Source organism: Drosophila pseudoobscura, chromosome 4 (assembly GCF_009870125.1).
Source record: "Drosophila pseudoobscura strain MV-25-SWS-2005 chromosome 4, UCI_Dpse_MV25, whole genome shotgun sequence".
Classification (NCBI taxonomy): domain Eukaryota; kingdom Metazoa; phylum Arthropoda; class Insecta; order Diptera; family Drosophilidae; genus Drosophila; species Drosophila pseudoobscura.
This window is the reverse complement of record NC_046681.1, coordinates 4084163-4101150: the sequence shown is the minus strand read 5'-3', so window position 1 is coordinate 4101150 and position 16988 is coordinate 4084163. Positions and strand designations below refer to the sequence as shown.

At 46.7% G+C, this 16988-nt stretch overlaps 1 protein-coding gene across 2 annotated transcripts in view; it reads left to right on the top strand.

Moving 5' to 3' along the window:
- Dyrk2 (Dual-specificity tyrosine phosphorylation-regulated kinase 2) overlaps positions 1-13443 on the top strand; it is a 55769-nt gene extending 42326 nt beyond the window's left edge. For both annotated transcript variants that reach the window (XM_001356169.4, XM_033379382.1), the window contains 5 exons: positions 389-561; positions 634-911; positions 8601-8739; positions 8807-8978; positions 10422-13443. In XM_001356169.4, coding sequence (XP_001356205.4) covers positions 389-561; positions 634-911; positions 8601-8739; positions 8807-8978; positions 10422-11464 — 1805 coding nt within the window. In that variant the 3' untranslated portion in view covers positions 11465-13443. The remainder of the gene's footprint in view (positions 1-388; positions 562-633; positions 912-8600; positions 8740-8806; positions 8979-10421) is intronic.
- The last annotated feature ends 3545 nt before the right edge of the window (positions 13444-16988 follow it).

Below are 16988 nucleotides of genomic sequence, written 5' to 3'. Positions count from 1 at the left end.
CTGCCTGGAATGCCTGGCTGAAGCTCAATGCCAATTAGAGAAGGATGAGGATGCCCCACAGCCATTTGATCCGCTCTCGTCTTTCCGCCTCTCCTCTCCTGCTCACTAATTAATTTTATACAAATTGTTAGAAAATAAAACAGCCATTGAGGTCAGGGTCAATGGGGGACTCTAGAGTGCGGCGTTTGCCACATGGGAAAATTCTCAATTACTTTTGCTTTTCAGTTGGTTGTAAATGCAAAAAGAGAAATTCTGTTTCGGCCCAAAAATTCATGGCAAAACAGTTACATTTTTGACTAAATCAAAGCTCACTTTGCACATTTCATATATATTTTCCTAATGTTTCCATATTTTTGTTCCCTTGATGGATTTCGCCACGCAATCACAGAGCTGGTGAAGAAGTTCCGCAACTACCTGACCGATCTGGAGTTCGAGGAGCTCAAGGTGTACAAGGAGGTCTGGTACTTTGGCCAGCACGCCAGCAAGAACTACAACAAGCCCGCCCCCACAGCCAACACCACGAATCTGGGCTATGACGACGATAATGGCAACTACAAGATCGTAAGTGGATCGCTGGATCCCCCCCACCCATATATTACTGACATTACTGACTGGATTTGTATTTGTTTTCAGATCGAACACGATCACATAGCCTTCCGTTACGAGATTCTGGAGGTGATTGGCAAGGGCAGCTTCGGGCAGGTGATCAGGGCCCTAGACCACAAGACCAACACACACGTGGCCATCAAGATCATAAGGAACAAGAAGCGCTTCCTCAACCAGGCCGTCGTCGAGCTGAATATCCTCGACGAGCTGCGCGAAAAGGACGCGGATGGATCTCACAATGTCATCCACATGCTGGACTACACATATTTCCGCAAACATTTGTGCATTACCTTCGAGCTGATGAGGTGAGTCCTCGCGGTTTATGCTTGGGGAGACACTCATCTGTGACGTCAATGCAGATTAAGTAAGCCTTGGATTCGGCTGCCAGTCACGAAACGCCACACAATATATAGACTCTGGCTCCGTCTCTGGCTCCGCTTCAATTAAAAGCGCGTATAACTCGCATTTCTATTAACATTCTGCCAATTATTTGTGCCAACTTTCGTGTTGCGTGTTGGCTGGCCATAAAATTGTGGCTATTATTAATTTCCATGCTTCCAAGTGCCTAGCACGCATTACCAAAGTCCTGGTGCCTCCAACATACTCACATATGTGCGATGTCTACCCATTTTGATTGTTCTCCAGTTTGGTTTTATTGGTGGACGTATCATATGGTTGGGTTTCGGTTCGGTTCGGTTCGGTTCGGTTTTGTTAGGCCCATAAATTCTGACTGCTTGTTTATGGCCTCCTTATAAATGCTCTTAAGTGGCATTCATAATTCGTTTTACGAGTGTTTTCACTTGATCACTAGATTTGGCTTCACCCTGCCATCAATCCCGGCTCTAATGCGTTTTCCTTCCACCCATTTTCCGGCCAAACAATATAAATTTCTATTTAATTTCCTGGCCCTGGTCCTGCCCCTGCCCCTGCCCCTGCTCCTGCTCCTGCTCCTGCAGCCGACTGTAATTTTACATGCCACAAAAGCGCAAACAAGCGCCCGACGCAGACACAATCTGAATCAAGTGCACCCACCGCAGGCGGCGCTCGGCTATCAATTTCAATTTGAATGTTGAATGTTGTGTGTTGAGTGTGTGGCCTACTTGCAGGCGCAGCAACGTGTGGCACGCCTCCTCTCGTCATGCGAGTGTGTGTGCCATGCTTAGGCCCGACCTGTTGTTCGTGGCACCCTTGCCGTGGGATCAGATGGATCCCAGATGGAGCAGGGGAACATATGTATATCCTTGCAGCCGTGGCGTAGAAATCTAATTGATTGGCATGCCTCGACCTGAGCAGGGAACCTCAGGTGTTGATATAGTAGAGGGTATGTCCGGGGAACGGGGACTGAGACCGGAACCCGCTGCATACGGCTATGTCAAAGTTTAGACAGCGAGCAACGCAAATATGGTAAAAATAAGACTCGTTGCAAATGCTACATCGTGAGCAGCACGCGATGCAACACAGCCATAGTTGGTGGAAAGCGAATGTCGAAGGTCGTCCTTTTGTTGTTGTTGTTGTTGTTGTTGGTGGTGGTGTTGGTGTTGTTTTTGTTGCTGTTGTGTTTCCCTCTCCGGTGCCTCTGACATTTCCGTCAGTCGCCGGTGACTAATTTGTCTTAATTGCCAGCCTACGAAAGTTTTTCGCTTTTTTGCATTTTGAGGCTCCATCCAGTTGACATTTTTGAGCACTGATTTGGGGGATTTGGGGGATTTGAATGGGCTAGTGGCACGCCATCGGAGAAGCGGCCTCCTCCCTCTCCTCCCTCTCGTCTGTGCTCCTCCCTAATTGCAGACAACGCTCGGCAGTCGATGGAGAAGCCGAATTGAATCGTTAATCCAACATCATCCATCCCCCGGACGGAAATTTAATTAATTATTTGCCCTGCGACTAATTAGCCGCAAAATCGCTGTTTTTGTTTGTTTCTTCGAGGGCGCACTTGTTCTTTTTCTTTTTTTCTACTTTGCTCTTGCCCTGAAGAAGTTTGCCCGCAATGGGAAAACTTTGTCCGAGTGCGGTCCGAGGGGCAGCACATGGGAAGGGGCGGGCTGGATGGCAGGGAACCGCATTGACAACCCGGTGGCAAGTTTTAAAGTTTGTTTTGAACGAGTAAACAAATTGTATGGTAAGTTTACCGTAATTAAATTTACGTGCACGCAATTTAATCTGCATGGCCCCTCCACGGGGCCTGCTCCACCGGGGGGCAGAGGCAAAATGAGATTGAGTTTGGGTGATTGGATTAGTGGTTTAGGTCTAAGAAACAATTCTTGGGGTTGGATGACAGTAGGATAGCAATGACTAATTGGAACATTTCTCTTCAAGGTTCACTTGAGCTAAGGCAGTGACACTTGTGTACATAAATAGTAGTCGTGGAACTCAGTTTCTACTATTTTCACATACATCGGCACATATCCTGCGTATGCAGCCCAAAAGTATGCACTCGAAAGCGGCGAACTTTGGAATTTCGTGTTCAAAGAGCGAAACGGAAGCTTCGCTTCAACTGATTTCTGGCTACAATAATGGACCGATCACAATGTTTCTGCATTCAAATATGATAATTTGTATGATTTTGATTCAAATCTTCGAATCATCTTCATGATTTTTCTTTTTGGTAGCGGGCCGTGGCAAAGATAGATTCCAGATAGTCTGGACACAAAATCGGATTGCTATAGCTCGGCTATTGGTGCTGATCTAGAAAATACATGCATACTTTATGGGATGCGTAACGGTTCCTTTTGGCTGTTATCTGTCTCAGACTCTCTAATGCTGCAGTTGCCGAGAATGCAAAAACAAAATACGCACAGTGTATCTCGACACGACTCAAGTTTCCCTGGTGAGAGTTTTTCGTTTGTTTTTAACTGCTGATCTCCATGAATTTAATAGTATACCTCCCTGTACTCTGCAAGAACTGGGCTTGGACATTTTTTTTCGGCTAACGAAAGTTAATTCTCATTTTGTGGAAGTCCCTAAATGGCAAGGAAGGTCCGCCAAGCTGATTAACTAATTAGCAGACTGCCCTTACTGTGTCTGCAAATATGAAACCTAATCTGTGTCTGTGTCCCCAAAGTGGCACACACACGCCCACTCATTCAAGGACTTAATTTCGCAAAAAGGACAGAGAGTGTCATGAAGAGCAGCACCGCACCGCACCGCACCGCAGCGAAGGATGGTAAAAACTAAATTGACGCCAAGTGACACATTTTCGCAAGAACACACACACACACACACAAATACACAAAGAGAATGTCTGGGAAACATTTGGATGGTTTTCCCTCCATTCGACCCTGGCAGGTGGCAGCTTCAGGCTCGTCTGGGACTTGTTTTAGCATTATGAGCCACATAATTCACAGCGACGGCTATAAAATGGGAGCTGCCAAAGTGCCAAAGACAGCGAGCAGAGGGCGGAAGATATAGCGACACACACACCACACGGAGCGCCCATAGCTGTGCAGCATATTGCCCCAATGACGATGACGCAGCTTCGCTTTCTCGTTTCTGGCCAAGAACATGCCTCAGCTGCCCTGTGGATGCGGCCAAGTTTCTGGCTCTGGCCCTGTGTGGGTGTGTGCCTGAAGGCACATAAATTGCAGTCTAGTGCTGCCTGGGCTCCCCCTCCCTGGGCGGGACAAGGGAGGAACCCACTTCCACTCTCTCAGCGGTTGCTGGCCATGTCATATGTCAGGATTTAATTTCAATTTTTATGACCCATAACGAGATGGGGACAGCGATAATGATCGGGGAATTAATTTGGTTTGAAAGTCAGTTTAGCCGCGGAATGAAATTTAAATACAGCTAAAGGTATGTCGAAAGGTATCTGCCTTGAGGAGACCGATTCTGGAGTCGAAACAGATGAGTACATTCCTAAAAGATTGCTCCCATGGATCCCACCTGATGCGGCGCATCGATGCTCAAAATTCTGCAAAACAGAATGCCCGATAATGGCAAGAACAACATACATGTCATGTTCATGACGCGGAGCAAGTCTTTGCTTAGCGTAGCACTACATCAGAAAAGGATCCTTCGCGCATAAACAGAGGGTTCTTGGACTTCGCGTAAGACCTTTCAGGCCTTGAATATTGCTCGTACGAGCATTTACGTGGAATTTATTCCGGAATGGAACAGAAGCAGTGAAACATTTTCATTTAAGTGGAAATGATAATTAAATTACGAATTCATTGAAAACTTTCCTTAAGCTCATCGCATAAATCAAAGTTAATTAAACGATTGAAAAGCTTTCAACAACCGGACGGAATGGGGTCCTGTCCAAAGTGCTGACAACACCTGCGCTTGCCCGTTCATCGCATGTGCATATATGCACCATATGCAGAATCAAAGTGAACATTGAAATTAAATTGAAAATGTCCCTTTTTTATGCGTTTTGTGACCCACTTTATGGGCGCCGGATTCCTACTCGTACTCACACTACGAGTCCCACACAAACAGCCACACCCTCTGCCACGGCCAGTCCAGCCGCCTCAGAGCCGATCAATAGAAAACAGATGCAGCATGTGGTCTGGTCCTGTTTCTGGTCCTGGTCCTCCCGTCGGCCATGTAATTGACTATTTCTGACAGGCTGCCTCGCTGCCTCGCTGCGTGTGGCAGTGACATCCACGACTGACAGGAGACGAGGACGCGTCATCGCCGGCACTGGAGCACTCCTGCTGGCCAAGGAAAAAGAAATGTACGAGCTGAAATGATTTTTAATTAAAATGCAACATGCGGCGAGCGGTGTGCAGGGGCGTGGTCTTGCAAATGAGCAGAGTCCTGCAAGTCTATTTTTTAAATTAATTTTTGCACTTAGCGCGCGTGTAAATTGCAATTTAAGGAGACTGAGGAGCAGCAAGGACCGCAGAGAGAGGGGGATCAGGGGGATCCTGTGGATTGAGTTACCAAGAGAGTAAACATTCCTCCGAGCCGTGCTGAAAACGTTGATGTAGGTTATTATTATGCCGTGCCAGGACACAGTAATTACTGCTTATTGACATTTCCCGAGCATTGCGTTTGTTTGACGGTCCGTCAGGAGGGGACCAGGAGGCAGCAGCAGGGCCAAGGCCAAGTTATTTGCCATCTGGTGAAAGGTGAAGAAGACTCCCTCTCTCTGTCTCTGGTGGAACATCTCATATAGAACTGTTTCCGTGATTATTAATGGTTCGGTTCTGCCGACTGTCACAGGACCGTCGACGACTAATTAAAATGTGCCACACAACGAATAGAAACGAGAGAGATATTTTGTTTGGGATTAGGGCCTTGGGCGGTCGAGCCAAGGTCGAGCCCCGGCCCAGAGTCGTCCCACAGTCCCAGGGACTGGGCATCATTAATTCAAGAGGCTTTCTGCTGGCGGTTCAGTACTTAAGCTGCTTAACTCGAATATTTATGGATATTTAAGAGGGAATCCACTGAAAAAGGATTTATTTTCAATCTTTCCAGGAACACTCCTTAATATTTAATGAACTTTCGCCTGGCAATCGATACCCCCAATCCACCCACTGCTCCACCAAACGGTGACGCGGTGGAATTTGCTATGCAAATCAGGACAACAGCAGAGATTGAGGCGCCTCGTCCGGTCCCAGTCGCTTGTCAATCAATTTCAAGGCGCTCTTTTCACTTTCCCCAAGAAAACCAATTTCGAATTTATGCTGAAACTTGCCAAAAAAAAGTTTTTCCTTCCGAGCCGAGCCAAGTTGAGCCGAGGTGACACAGTTCTCGGTGCGGCGACAAGTTCATTTGTGGCCAATTGACAGCCCTGAAATAAGCCATGAAAAATGTGTTATGGTCCTGCGAATATCCCCAGACCCAGCCGGCAGTCGGTGACAGATACACGGATACTCGACGTACAGATCTGAGCTGGAGATATAGTAGAATAGTAGACCTTCGAAGTTGATGTTGTTTATGGTGGGCGTATTATCCATTCCGTTCACTTTCACTCTCTCTCTCTCTCTCTCTCTGTCTCTTTGCCCCTCATGTGGGGGCACTCTCCTTTCTGCCCCTTTTCGGTGTGCTAAATGCAGGCATTAGTGGCTCGTTACAGTTGCATGTTGCAGCTGCAGAAGGAGCAGGGCGGGGCGCAGGGCGCTGGAGCAAATCAATCAAATTACCAACGGAATTTCGGCACGGAAAAAAGCGCCCAGACCGCCACAGCCGGGGCCCCAGCAATTCTCAAGTTCAGGGCAGACTGCAGACTGCAGACTCGTGGACTTTTGACATTGGTTCTATGTGGCATGTCATAATGCAGTTATAAGGTGCATTCCACCGAGCATGCCCCTACACACAGACGAGTATGCGCCACTGGGCCGATTTGCCGATTGAAATTATGACATTTTGATGATTTCCTTATTGGTTTGTTATAGACCCTCTGCCGTCTGTCTGCCAATAATTGGGTCCTCGTAAAATCAATGGCAGTCCCTCGGAAATTCGTGCTTTAAAGCCGCCGCGGCGGCACTTAAAGCCTTGCCATTTTGGTATTTCGCGCTGCCTGCTTTCGGGCGCCAGTCGGTGCATTGGAAAAGTTTTCAAATTAAAAGCCCCGTGACCTTTGCGGTCTGGACTGCGCTCTCGCTACTCTCTCCGCTCCCCTCAAAGCCTCGACAGTCATCTATGCCATGCCATTATGTGGCCTGAAGGGGCGAAGACACGCGGCCTTGACGCCTCTTTTAAGCCCAGGCCCAATCAGCTTAGCGGGCCTTTCGGAGCACTTAGCAGCTCGTATGTAGATGGTTGTGTGAGGTCGGGGAAAAGGGAAAAGCGCCTCTGCCTCAGCCGACATAAATTTTAATTGGATTACCCCATGAACCAGCCTGTAGAACATGGGCCTTTAAGCCTCATGTAAATATATGTGGTATTCCTTGCGTGGGATGAACACTTTCATGTTCCTTTTCTTTAACAGCAGCTTTAACCTTTGACCTCCCTCCTACACACACACACACGCACACTTACACACACATCCGCCTTTCTGTCGTCTCATGCCATCGCCAGTTATTGCTTTCGGCATTCTCCATCTCTACATAGTATACGTATATGGGTCAAGCCTGTCAAAGGAGCACTCACGAACAGGCGATGAAGTTATTGATAGCAGGCTCGAGAGGAAACGGAAATGGTGGCGACTTCATAAGTTCGGATTTGCAGGAGGATGAATGAAGGAAAATCTGTAGCAATATGCGAAGGGATGAGTCCTGGGGCTGCCACAGAAACTCATCAATCATCCGTGCTACCCGCACCGTACCCACTGTATGCCATCAATTGACCAAACTTTCGCATTGATCAACTTTGGTTATCGTTATCCCTCCCCCCCATTGGGTGGTGGGTGCCGGCTTGGTTGTCTATTTGGTGGTTACATTGACATTGAGGGACAAAAGACTGCTTTGTTATCAGTTAATTAATCGCCAAAAATCGCCGAAACTGCGAATGCAAAACCTATTCAGACAACAGAGGGGAAAAGCCCAGCTAATGGGTTGACAAAACAAGATACATTTCTGGCCCTGAGGGGAGGGGCTGTACCGTGGAACATTTTAGAGTATTCTTTAATATTCTTGGGACATATTCGGGGGGACTATGGTGTTCTGGCAATAATTTATTTCTGAAGGAGGAGATGTTTAATTTTGTGATTTCTTAATCTTTGTTTTGCCCAATTTATGCAGAATGAAATCTGCAATCGACTGCTTGTGCCACTGTGCCTGAGCCGTCGGTATTCTGGCAGCTCCTTTTGGCTCGTTGTTGGTTTTTTTGTCGTTGTCTGCTGGCTGCTCCGACATTGTCCATAAGGTTGCTCCTGCCTCACCTGCTGACGTTGAAGGGCTGAACGGCTGAACGTTGAATGCCTAAATTTGTGCCCGACATGCAATGGAAATTAATTCGATGCATGTTGCCCCGTGTTGCCGGTGCTCCGGGACGAGCTTTAAGCGGCACAGCCGGCATTTGACTTGCCTCCGTGCTCGGCGTGCACCATTATACTGCACGGACTCCACTAACAATCTCCCTGTCTCACTCTCTCTCTGTCTTTGCAGCTTGAACCTTTACGAGCTGATCAAGAAGAACAACTACAATGGATTCAGCATGAGTCTGATCCGACGCTTCTGCAACTCGATTGTAAAGTGCCTGCGACTGCTCTACAAGGAAAACATCATTCACTGTGATCTCAAGCCGGTAAGTATATACTGATATACTGCCATACCATCACTTGGATATCACCGACTGGCTTCCCTTCCCGCAGGAAAACATCTTGCTCAAACAGCGCGGCAGCAGCTCCATCAAAGTGATCGACTTCGGCAGCTCCTGCTATGTGGATCGCAAGATCTATACCTACATCCAGTCGAGGTTCTATCGCTCCCCGGAGGTGATTCTGGGCCTGCAGTATGGCACGGCCATCGACATGTGGAGCCTGGGTGAGTGTGTGGGATTTTCAGAGCCCACTTTTAATTAAAAACAAGCGGCCATGCTGTCGTGCATCGAGGGAGGAACGCCATGAAATTTTAAGCGCTGCTCTGCATTTGGCAGTCAAATTTAGTGCACACACTCCGGTCCTGTAAATATCCTTGGATATTGTGGAAAACGCATTAAGCATTCTATGGTCCAACTGCCGCTGAACGTGGCTGAGAGCTTCAATGGCTGCGGGCTTGTGGGTCACGAGCTGGCTCCCACTTCCACTCCCACGACCACTGCCGATTCCCGTTCGTTCAATTGACCTGGCCAAAACCAAGAGCCCAGAACTCAGTCGAGTGTAAAAACACGCACTATGCCAATTAGCAGCAACAGGCAAGGCAGCAGTAAAGGCCCAGAAGGAACAAAGAGATATCGGTTCAAAGGTGGCGGATGAAGGGGCCACATGGACACTCAACAAGTGCCCCACTTGAAGTTTATGTATACAATAATTTTGCCCAGCTCTGGCCCGCTTTTAGCCACTTGGAATGGCACTTCCTGGCCACCCCGCACATCCTTTTAGCGCCCATTTCCGACCACAACCACGTCCGGTCAGCGTTACAAAATATCGTGGGCTCCTGCCAGAGAGAAAGAGACAGAGAGAGGGAGAGAGAGAGAGAGACCGACAACAAAAGACTCATTAAATGTGCGCAGGACGTGGGTCGTGGGCCGTGGGCCGAGGGCAGGAGAAGCCGGGGCCTAATAAAAGCCAGCTCGGTTTATTTTTATCCGCTGTCTTGGGCTTCTTCACGTGTGTGTGCCGTCGTCCGTGTGCTTGCCTATTTGAGTTGCTGTGCACTGAGCATACACACTAGCACACGAGCACACAAGAAGAGCGGAGCGGAGTAGGGAAATGGGTTACGTGTTGAATAATGCCAGCTCTTAACAAATTCCAAGGGGTCTCAGACTGCAACAGATACTGCGAGTGGGTGTGGGCGTGTGGGCGTGTGGGCGTGCGGGCGTGCGGGTTTGATTGCTTTGAGCTTCATTAGATAAATGAGGTCGCAGGCTGAGGTAAGCTAACAGATAATGCTGCTCTGTTTAAACAGGGTGGAGCTTTAGTAGGCGCTTCAATAAATTGAAATACCAGCTCAAAGGAAATTGCTTGAATCAGCAGAAAGTTCATTTAGCAATTTGCTGTGACATCTCGCCCCATGAGTCAGCAGCCTCCGTCAATGAGTCGTCCGAGGCAGTCCATTAGAAAGTGCAGTGGAAATAAATAATGTCATAGTGGGCCTGGCCAGGCCAGGGACAGGGCCAGAGACAGGACACGTGGCCGGCACAGAGTCAAGGTCAATGCGCTTGTCTGACCGGCCCAAAACGGCGAACTGCGACAGACCCCCGCAGAGAATGGCCTGCACTCAAAATCAATACTAATTTTCCCCCCTTCCGCTCTTTCTTTCTTGCAGGCTGCATACTGGCCGAGCTGTACACGGGATTCCCGCTCTTCCCCGGCGAGAACGAGGTGGAGCAGCTGGCCTGCATCATGGAGGTGCTGGGGCTGCCGCCGAAGGTGCTCATTTCGGTGGCCAGGCGTCGGCGTCTGTTCTTCGACTCGAGGGATGCGCCGCGCTGCATCACAAACACCAAGGGGCGGAAGAGGGCCCCGGGTAGCAAGTCACTGGCCCAGATCTTGCACTGCCAGGATCGGTACTTCATTGACTTCCTGCAGCGCTGCCTGGAGTGGGATCCCGCGGAGCGGATGACGCCCGACGAGGCGGCCCACCACGAATTCCTACAGCCCTCCACCTCCAGTCGCCATCGCAGCTGCCGCATGTCGAGCAGCTCCTCCAGCTCGGGCCTGAACAGCGTCTCCCAGAAGTCCTCCTGCTACAACTTCGCAGAGATCTCACCAGGCAGCGGAGGGCCCGTGGTCGCGTCCATCACCAGCACCACTGCAGTAAGCAATGCGGCCATCACCACCACCAAGTCTAGACAGCCGCAGCAACAGCAGCAGCAGCAGAGTCACAGCCACAGCAACCACATCAACCACACGAGCCACAGTCACGCCCAGTCGAATGGACACCTGCCCGACATCAAGCTGAGCGCCGGCGATAAGTACAACAGCATGCAGAAGGTGGCGGTGCGCTCCAAGATCACCTCGAGCGTCTCCGACCTGGAGTCCGTGCAGCAGTACTCGCTGCACCGCATATACGGGGGCGTGGGCACCGGCAGCACCCACCACGTCTCCTCGGCGGCCACCAGGAAGCATCTGAACGGGGTCAGCAACGTGGGCGCGTCTTCCAAATACGGCAGCTCGACACTGGCGCACAACCATCACAATGTGAACCACCACAACGCGTCGACGGCCACGCTTGCCACGGCCACCCACCATCACCATCACCACGCAGCAGTCGGCCAGCCGGTGAGCAATGGTGCGGCCAGTGGCGCCATGTCGCACTCTCAGTCCACTGGCGATGTCTCCGACAGAGCCATCTTTGGGAGGGCTTGACTCCGAGCCCGCCCCACCAAACTGGAGCTCAAAAAGTGCAAGCTGGTCAACATGATGGACTTCTGGAGCTAGAAGTGGCGTCCACAGCAGTGCGCTGCCGTCAAGGAGCGCGAGGAGGAGCAGTAGCGGTAGCAGGAGCAGGAGCAGAAGCAGGAGTAGGAAAGGGACTCTGATTCATCCAGTCCCTGCCTAGTTGTAGTATCTGTCATATAAGCTACATAGGAAGATATAATTGTGCGACGCTGTGAGCGCAATGCTGTTGTACTCCAACTTGCTCCCAAACACCATCCACCCCCACTCGAAATATGTATGTAGGTCCATCTAGGATAGTCAGTCCCCTTGCGGTTCTGGTTCTTGCAGCACTTTGCAGTATTCTCTAAGTTTCCCCAAACTATCTTATTTCGCTACTGCCATAGCCAAAGGTATTCCCAATCGTATTCTCCAAACCCCCCCCGAAAGTATTCTCTTCCCTCCATTTTTGAACAGACCCGTGACAAGGTGTTGCACGGTGTCATCTACACGAAAAGTGTACTCTTCAGCATGAACAAAAGAAACCGTCAGATAAAACGAAATCAGAAGCCAGCTCAAAGGAACAACATACCCTAGATATAGTGTATAAGATATGGCATATACTAAACATAGATGTAGACAACATTTGTAACGACTCACCCAACGCATCTCCAACTCCCCAACTGCCCCACTCTCACACACATACATACATATACATACTCGTATTTTTAGGGTCACGTGTGTACACGGGCGACTCAAATCTGTAACAATTTCATACAGCTTCCATGTCTTTTGCAACAGTATCAAGGCTGTTATTAGTTACATATGCAAAACAGAAATGAAATGTATCTATATATCTTTAACTGTAATTGTAACTGTTACTGTAACTGTATTCGTAAGTTAAGAGCTCGGGTCGGGGGTGCGTTCAATGGCCAACCCACACATCACAGCAAGCTAGCCCCCAATCAGCGTGAAGTTGCATGATCGATTTGCATGAGAATGAATGAAAAAATACCCACACAGAACGAGTATGAGGACCCACGCCCCTTTGCCCCCATCTGCACGGAATACATGTCATAATTTAACGAAAACACATATTTAATAAACATTAGATTTAGCATAACTCTAAGCTCTATAATCATTTGTGCAGATAAGCCAACCAAAACGGCCAATACCACAATAATTAGAAAATTCAGAAGATGAGAACATAACAGAACAGAACAGAACAGAATAGCCGTACAATAATTATAGAGCGCCGGCCACATCTATGTAAACCGTATTAGTGGAAGAAAATCAAGCAAATAAATAAAATTTTATTCAAATTACAGTTTGTTCATTTTAAAATAGACAGACACTAAACAAAGAAAACAAAACCACTCGAGCTGGGTAAAAGTGTGTCTTTACCGAGTCTAGACTGTCGTTAGAACGATGTTTGTAGCCTAACCCGTAATACCGTAATACCGTAAGTTTAGATAACACTGTAAACAAATTGCAACTTTTGCTCATGACTTTTGGATATATCGCATTGCACTAGACTAGACTACAATATCTAATATTTACAATATGAATAGTATGTACTCGACTCGTATAGTATGTATACCATACCCACAGCTGCGATCCTTGGAGCTTGTTTTGTATTATTTATAAATTTGTTCTCTGCCACTCGTCGTAACTCGTACATATGTATTATGTATATCCAATACTTTCTTCAATGTATGTTTTATTATGGATTTTGACAAATACAGAAACAAAACCACAGCAAAACAAAACTTGATTTACAAAGTGTGTTCGAATTTAACGTTTAGTATTTAAATTAAATTAAACTAAATGAAGGAAACCATATAAAAGGAAACCGACTTATAATTACAAAATACATATATACGTATATATCAATTTTAAATTAATGAACCATATTAATTGTATAAATCGAGAAAACGACATGTAATCAATTACAACTACAAGAATTACAAAAAAAAAGGAATAAATGAAAAATTATGTACTCAAAAATTCGACTTTTAATTGAATGCCTAGAAACGATTAATGCAGATCTTTTAATATGAGCACCCATATGTATAAACACGTTATGAATCCACCTGATCTAGATGAGTGGCCAACGAAATAGAGTAACCGCTAAAAATCTTTCTTATGTTGAGAAGTTCCTAATATTCCTAATCAAGGGCATTTCCGCCCACAGTGCATTGCTCAGAATGTAGATGTACAAGTACATGATACATTCTACACGAATTCTGCGCACAAAATACATCCGTTTCCTTAGCATACTATTCGGCTTGCTCATGTAGGAAATCTTCTGTCAAATACGTGTATAACGACGTGTAAAATTACCCCGATTCTCAGTGTCTCTAAAATTTGTCCATTAATAATATATATTTATATTATATCAGTCTATTATACAGTTCTCAGTTCCAGTTGAACATATAGGGAGTAACTTTAATATTCCGTTTTCTTTTGCTCAACTTCAAACGCGAATAAAATGTATAAAACTATAAAAAATAAAAAAATGTTGATGGTAGAATAAAGCTTTCAAGATTACCTTTTCAGAGAGGGATTAGTGATTATGTTTTAAATTGAAAGATAAATATAGTTTAACAAAAAAATCACCAAAATTTGCGTTACTTGAATATTTGTTTTTTTCTTTTATGACTAAAAAGGCATCTTAATCTCCCAAAAAAGCGTAATTATACCCGATAATCAAAATGAGTATAGAGTTAGTATAAATGAGTATATTTGTGATGAAAGTGGATGTGTGTAACGTCCAGAAGAAAGCGTTTCGGACCCCATAAAGTATACATACATATATATTCTTGATCGGCATCAATAGCCGAGTCGATTGATCCATGTCTGCCTGTCCGTCCCTACGAGCGCCTAGTGCTCAGAGACTATAAGAGCTAGAGCAACGACATTTTGTATCCAGACTTCTGTGATATGTCACTGTTACAAGTGTATTTTAAAACATCGCCCCGCCCCTTTCCGCGCCCACAAGGGCGAACATCTGTGGCATCCACAATTTTAAAGATACGAGAAAACCAAAAACGTCGTAGATTACAATATCTTCTAGGCTGCAAAATCTGAACCAGATCGTATCATAATTATTGCCAGAATTATGAAAAAATTTAATTTTCTTTCGCTCTGTATTTTGTAACACACACGTTTCATGGTCGGCTTTACCTTTCGCAAAAAGTGAGCGCGTAGATCTCAGATACTATAAGAGCTAGAGTAAGCAAATTTGGGATCCACACTCCTGTGATATCGAACCTGCACATGTGCACTTCAAAATTTTGCCCCACCTCTTTAAGGCCCCGCAATGGACGAAAATCTGTGGCATCCACAAATCGCAGACTATCAGAGCTAGAGCACCCAAATTGTGTACCCATACTTCTGTTAGATTTCACTGTAACAAGTGTATTTCACGTGTATTTCTATATAATACACGCCCGATTTCGAACTGATACGAGCTTCCAAAAGGGGATTCGTTCGAGGGTCGTTCGGTTGTACGTTCTCTTTGCCATCGATTCCAGTGTGGAAAAGCACAACGCAGCTACAGTAAATACAGACAGATCTATACTGAGCCAGATACATAACGAACGAAGATGGCCGGCATTCTGCACATCCAGATAACGCAGTGCCTCGAGGAGTGGCACCGCTCGACCTGCAGTCGCTAGCAGCGCGGTGCAAGCAGGCAGGCAGGCGACTCCAGAGTGCCCAGGCCGAACATGCTCGAAAGACCACCAGGAAAGTTTTTCGCGATGCGTGGGAGCTTATGGTGAGTGCCGGCCTTCACTGATTTGTCAAACCATCAAATTCGAACGGAAGCAATAATAGGCAATCTATCAAAATGTATTAATTTTCCTTCCAGTCTACTTTTGTCGGCTCCACTTCTTCTTTCCCAACGATGGTGATGGTGTCGGTAATAATGATTCCACGTGACACCATTTGGGATGCCTTGAGGGCTCTTCGCGTTGGTTAATTTAGTTTATTTTATTGATTCGTGTTTTTAGTGTTTTTTTTTTTTGTATCTTTCTGTTTGCGTGAACTATTATGCAATTTCCGACAGCGTTTAAACAGAATTGCCAATTTCAGTGTGGAGTTAAGATTTGTATGTTTGTACAAATTTGTGTTTGCATTTAAAGCGGCACTTGGTAATTACTTGAGGGGATCGTTTCACAAGATATTTAATAAACTTCAGCAATTAGACAATTATCCAAAAAGGGTTCAGACCAACTAGAAACACACAACACTGCTGTACTGTACTGCACTGTGCTGTACTATAGCGTATCTGAAGATCTTCGGCCTGTCATCAGCTTGACAGCTTCAAATGCACTGCGTTTTGTTTTCACTTTTGGCTCGTAAGTGGTGTGGTGCGTGGGCATTGACAAGGCGCAAGATGTCGGGGAAAGTAGAATTCTAAGTACGGGCTGCGGATCAGCCATATGACTTAATCCAAGACGCCCGGATTCCCAGATCCCCAGATGCGTCGAAGCGCCCGCCTCATTCTTGAATGAAAAGTAAAAGTTGCCAGCTCACGATCCAGCGATGATCGTTCACACCGCCGAGCCGATTCCCCATGAGGGGAATCGTTCGGGCCGAGCAGTGATAAGCGTCATTGAGTCAAAGGTTTATTGACGTACGGCTGCGGTGGCTTCTTCAGCGCCTGTCCTCTTCTCCTGCCGGCGATCATGATCCCCTCATGCTTGTCGTTGAATGGTGCCCACTTGTTGCCAGGTGAGGCCATCGCAGATCGGGCTCGGATCGGTTCGGTTCGGTTCGGTTTGGTTGGGAGTTTCGGGTCCGTGGCATGGAGGCTCTCTCGAAGGCCGCTTCTGCTTCGACTTTGTCTGCCTTTTTTCTCCGGTTTGTGTTTTTATATCTTTGCTTCTTTCTTCTTGTGATTATTCGTCGCAAGGTGAAAGTCTTTCTCCCTCAAGCAGTTTGTTGTTGCTATTTGTAAAGCATTTAGTCTCTTTCGGTGTTTCAGTTTTTGCTTTCTGTCTGTCTGGCTGTCTGGCAATGGCTTTTGTTTTTCTGTTAATCTTCGGCAGATATATGACTGTCCATTGGTTATTGGTTACCCATTCATCATGATTTGGAGCTGGTCTTTGAAAGTGCAAATTATTCATGCTCTAAGGTCGTTTATCTGCCGCTTCAGAACTTTTCTCGCTGATCTATGATCTCGCTTATGGTTTTTTAGCGGCTTACATCTATGAGATTTCCTTTCTTTCTTGGGACTAGCCATGATGTCATTCATGGCACTTATCCTCGCTTTTTGTGGGGGAGCGGCTGTTATATCGTTTGCCATAAAATAAATTGCAGCTAGATATAAATGTCTTTGTCAGAGGCCAGCTCGGCAGTTTAGGATACAGCGAGGGCAAGGCTTTGTGGATCATATAAAGAAACTTAGATGACTATCAACAAGGGCAGAGCGATACAGTGAGCAACGATCCCACTACCAATTCGGAGACACAAACAGTTACACCCTCGGCTGGATGTAATTGATCGA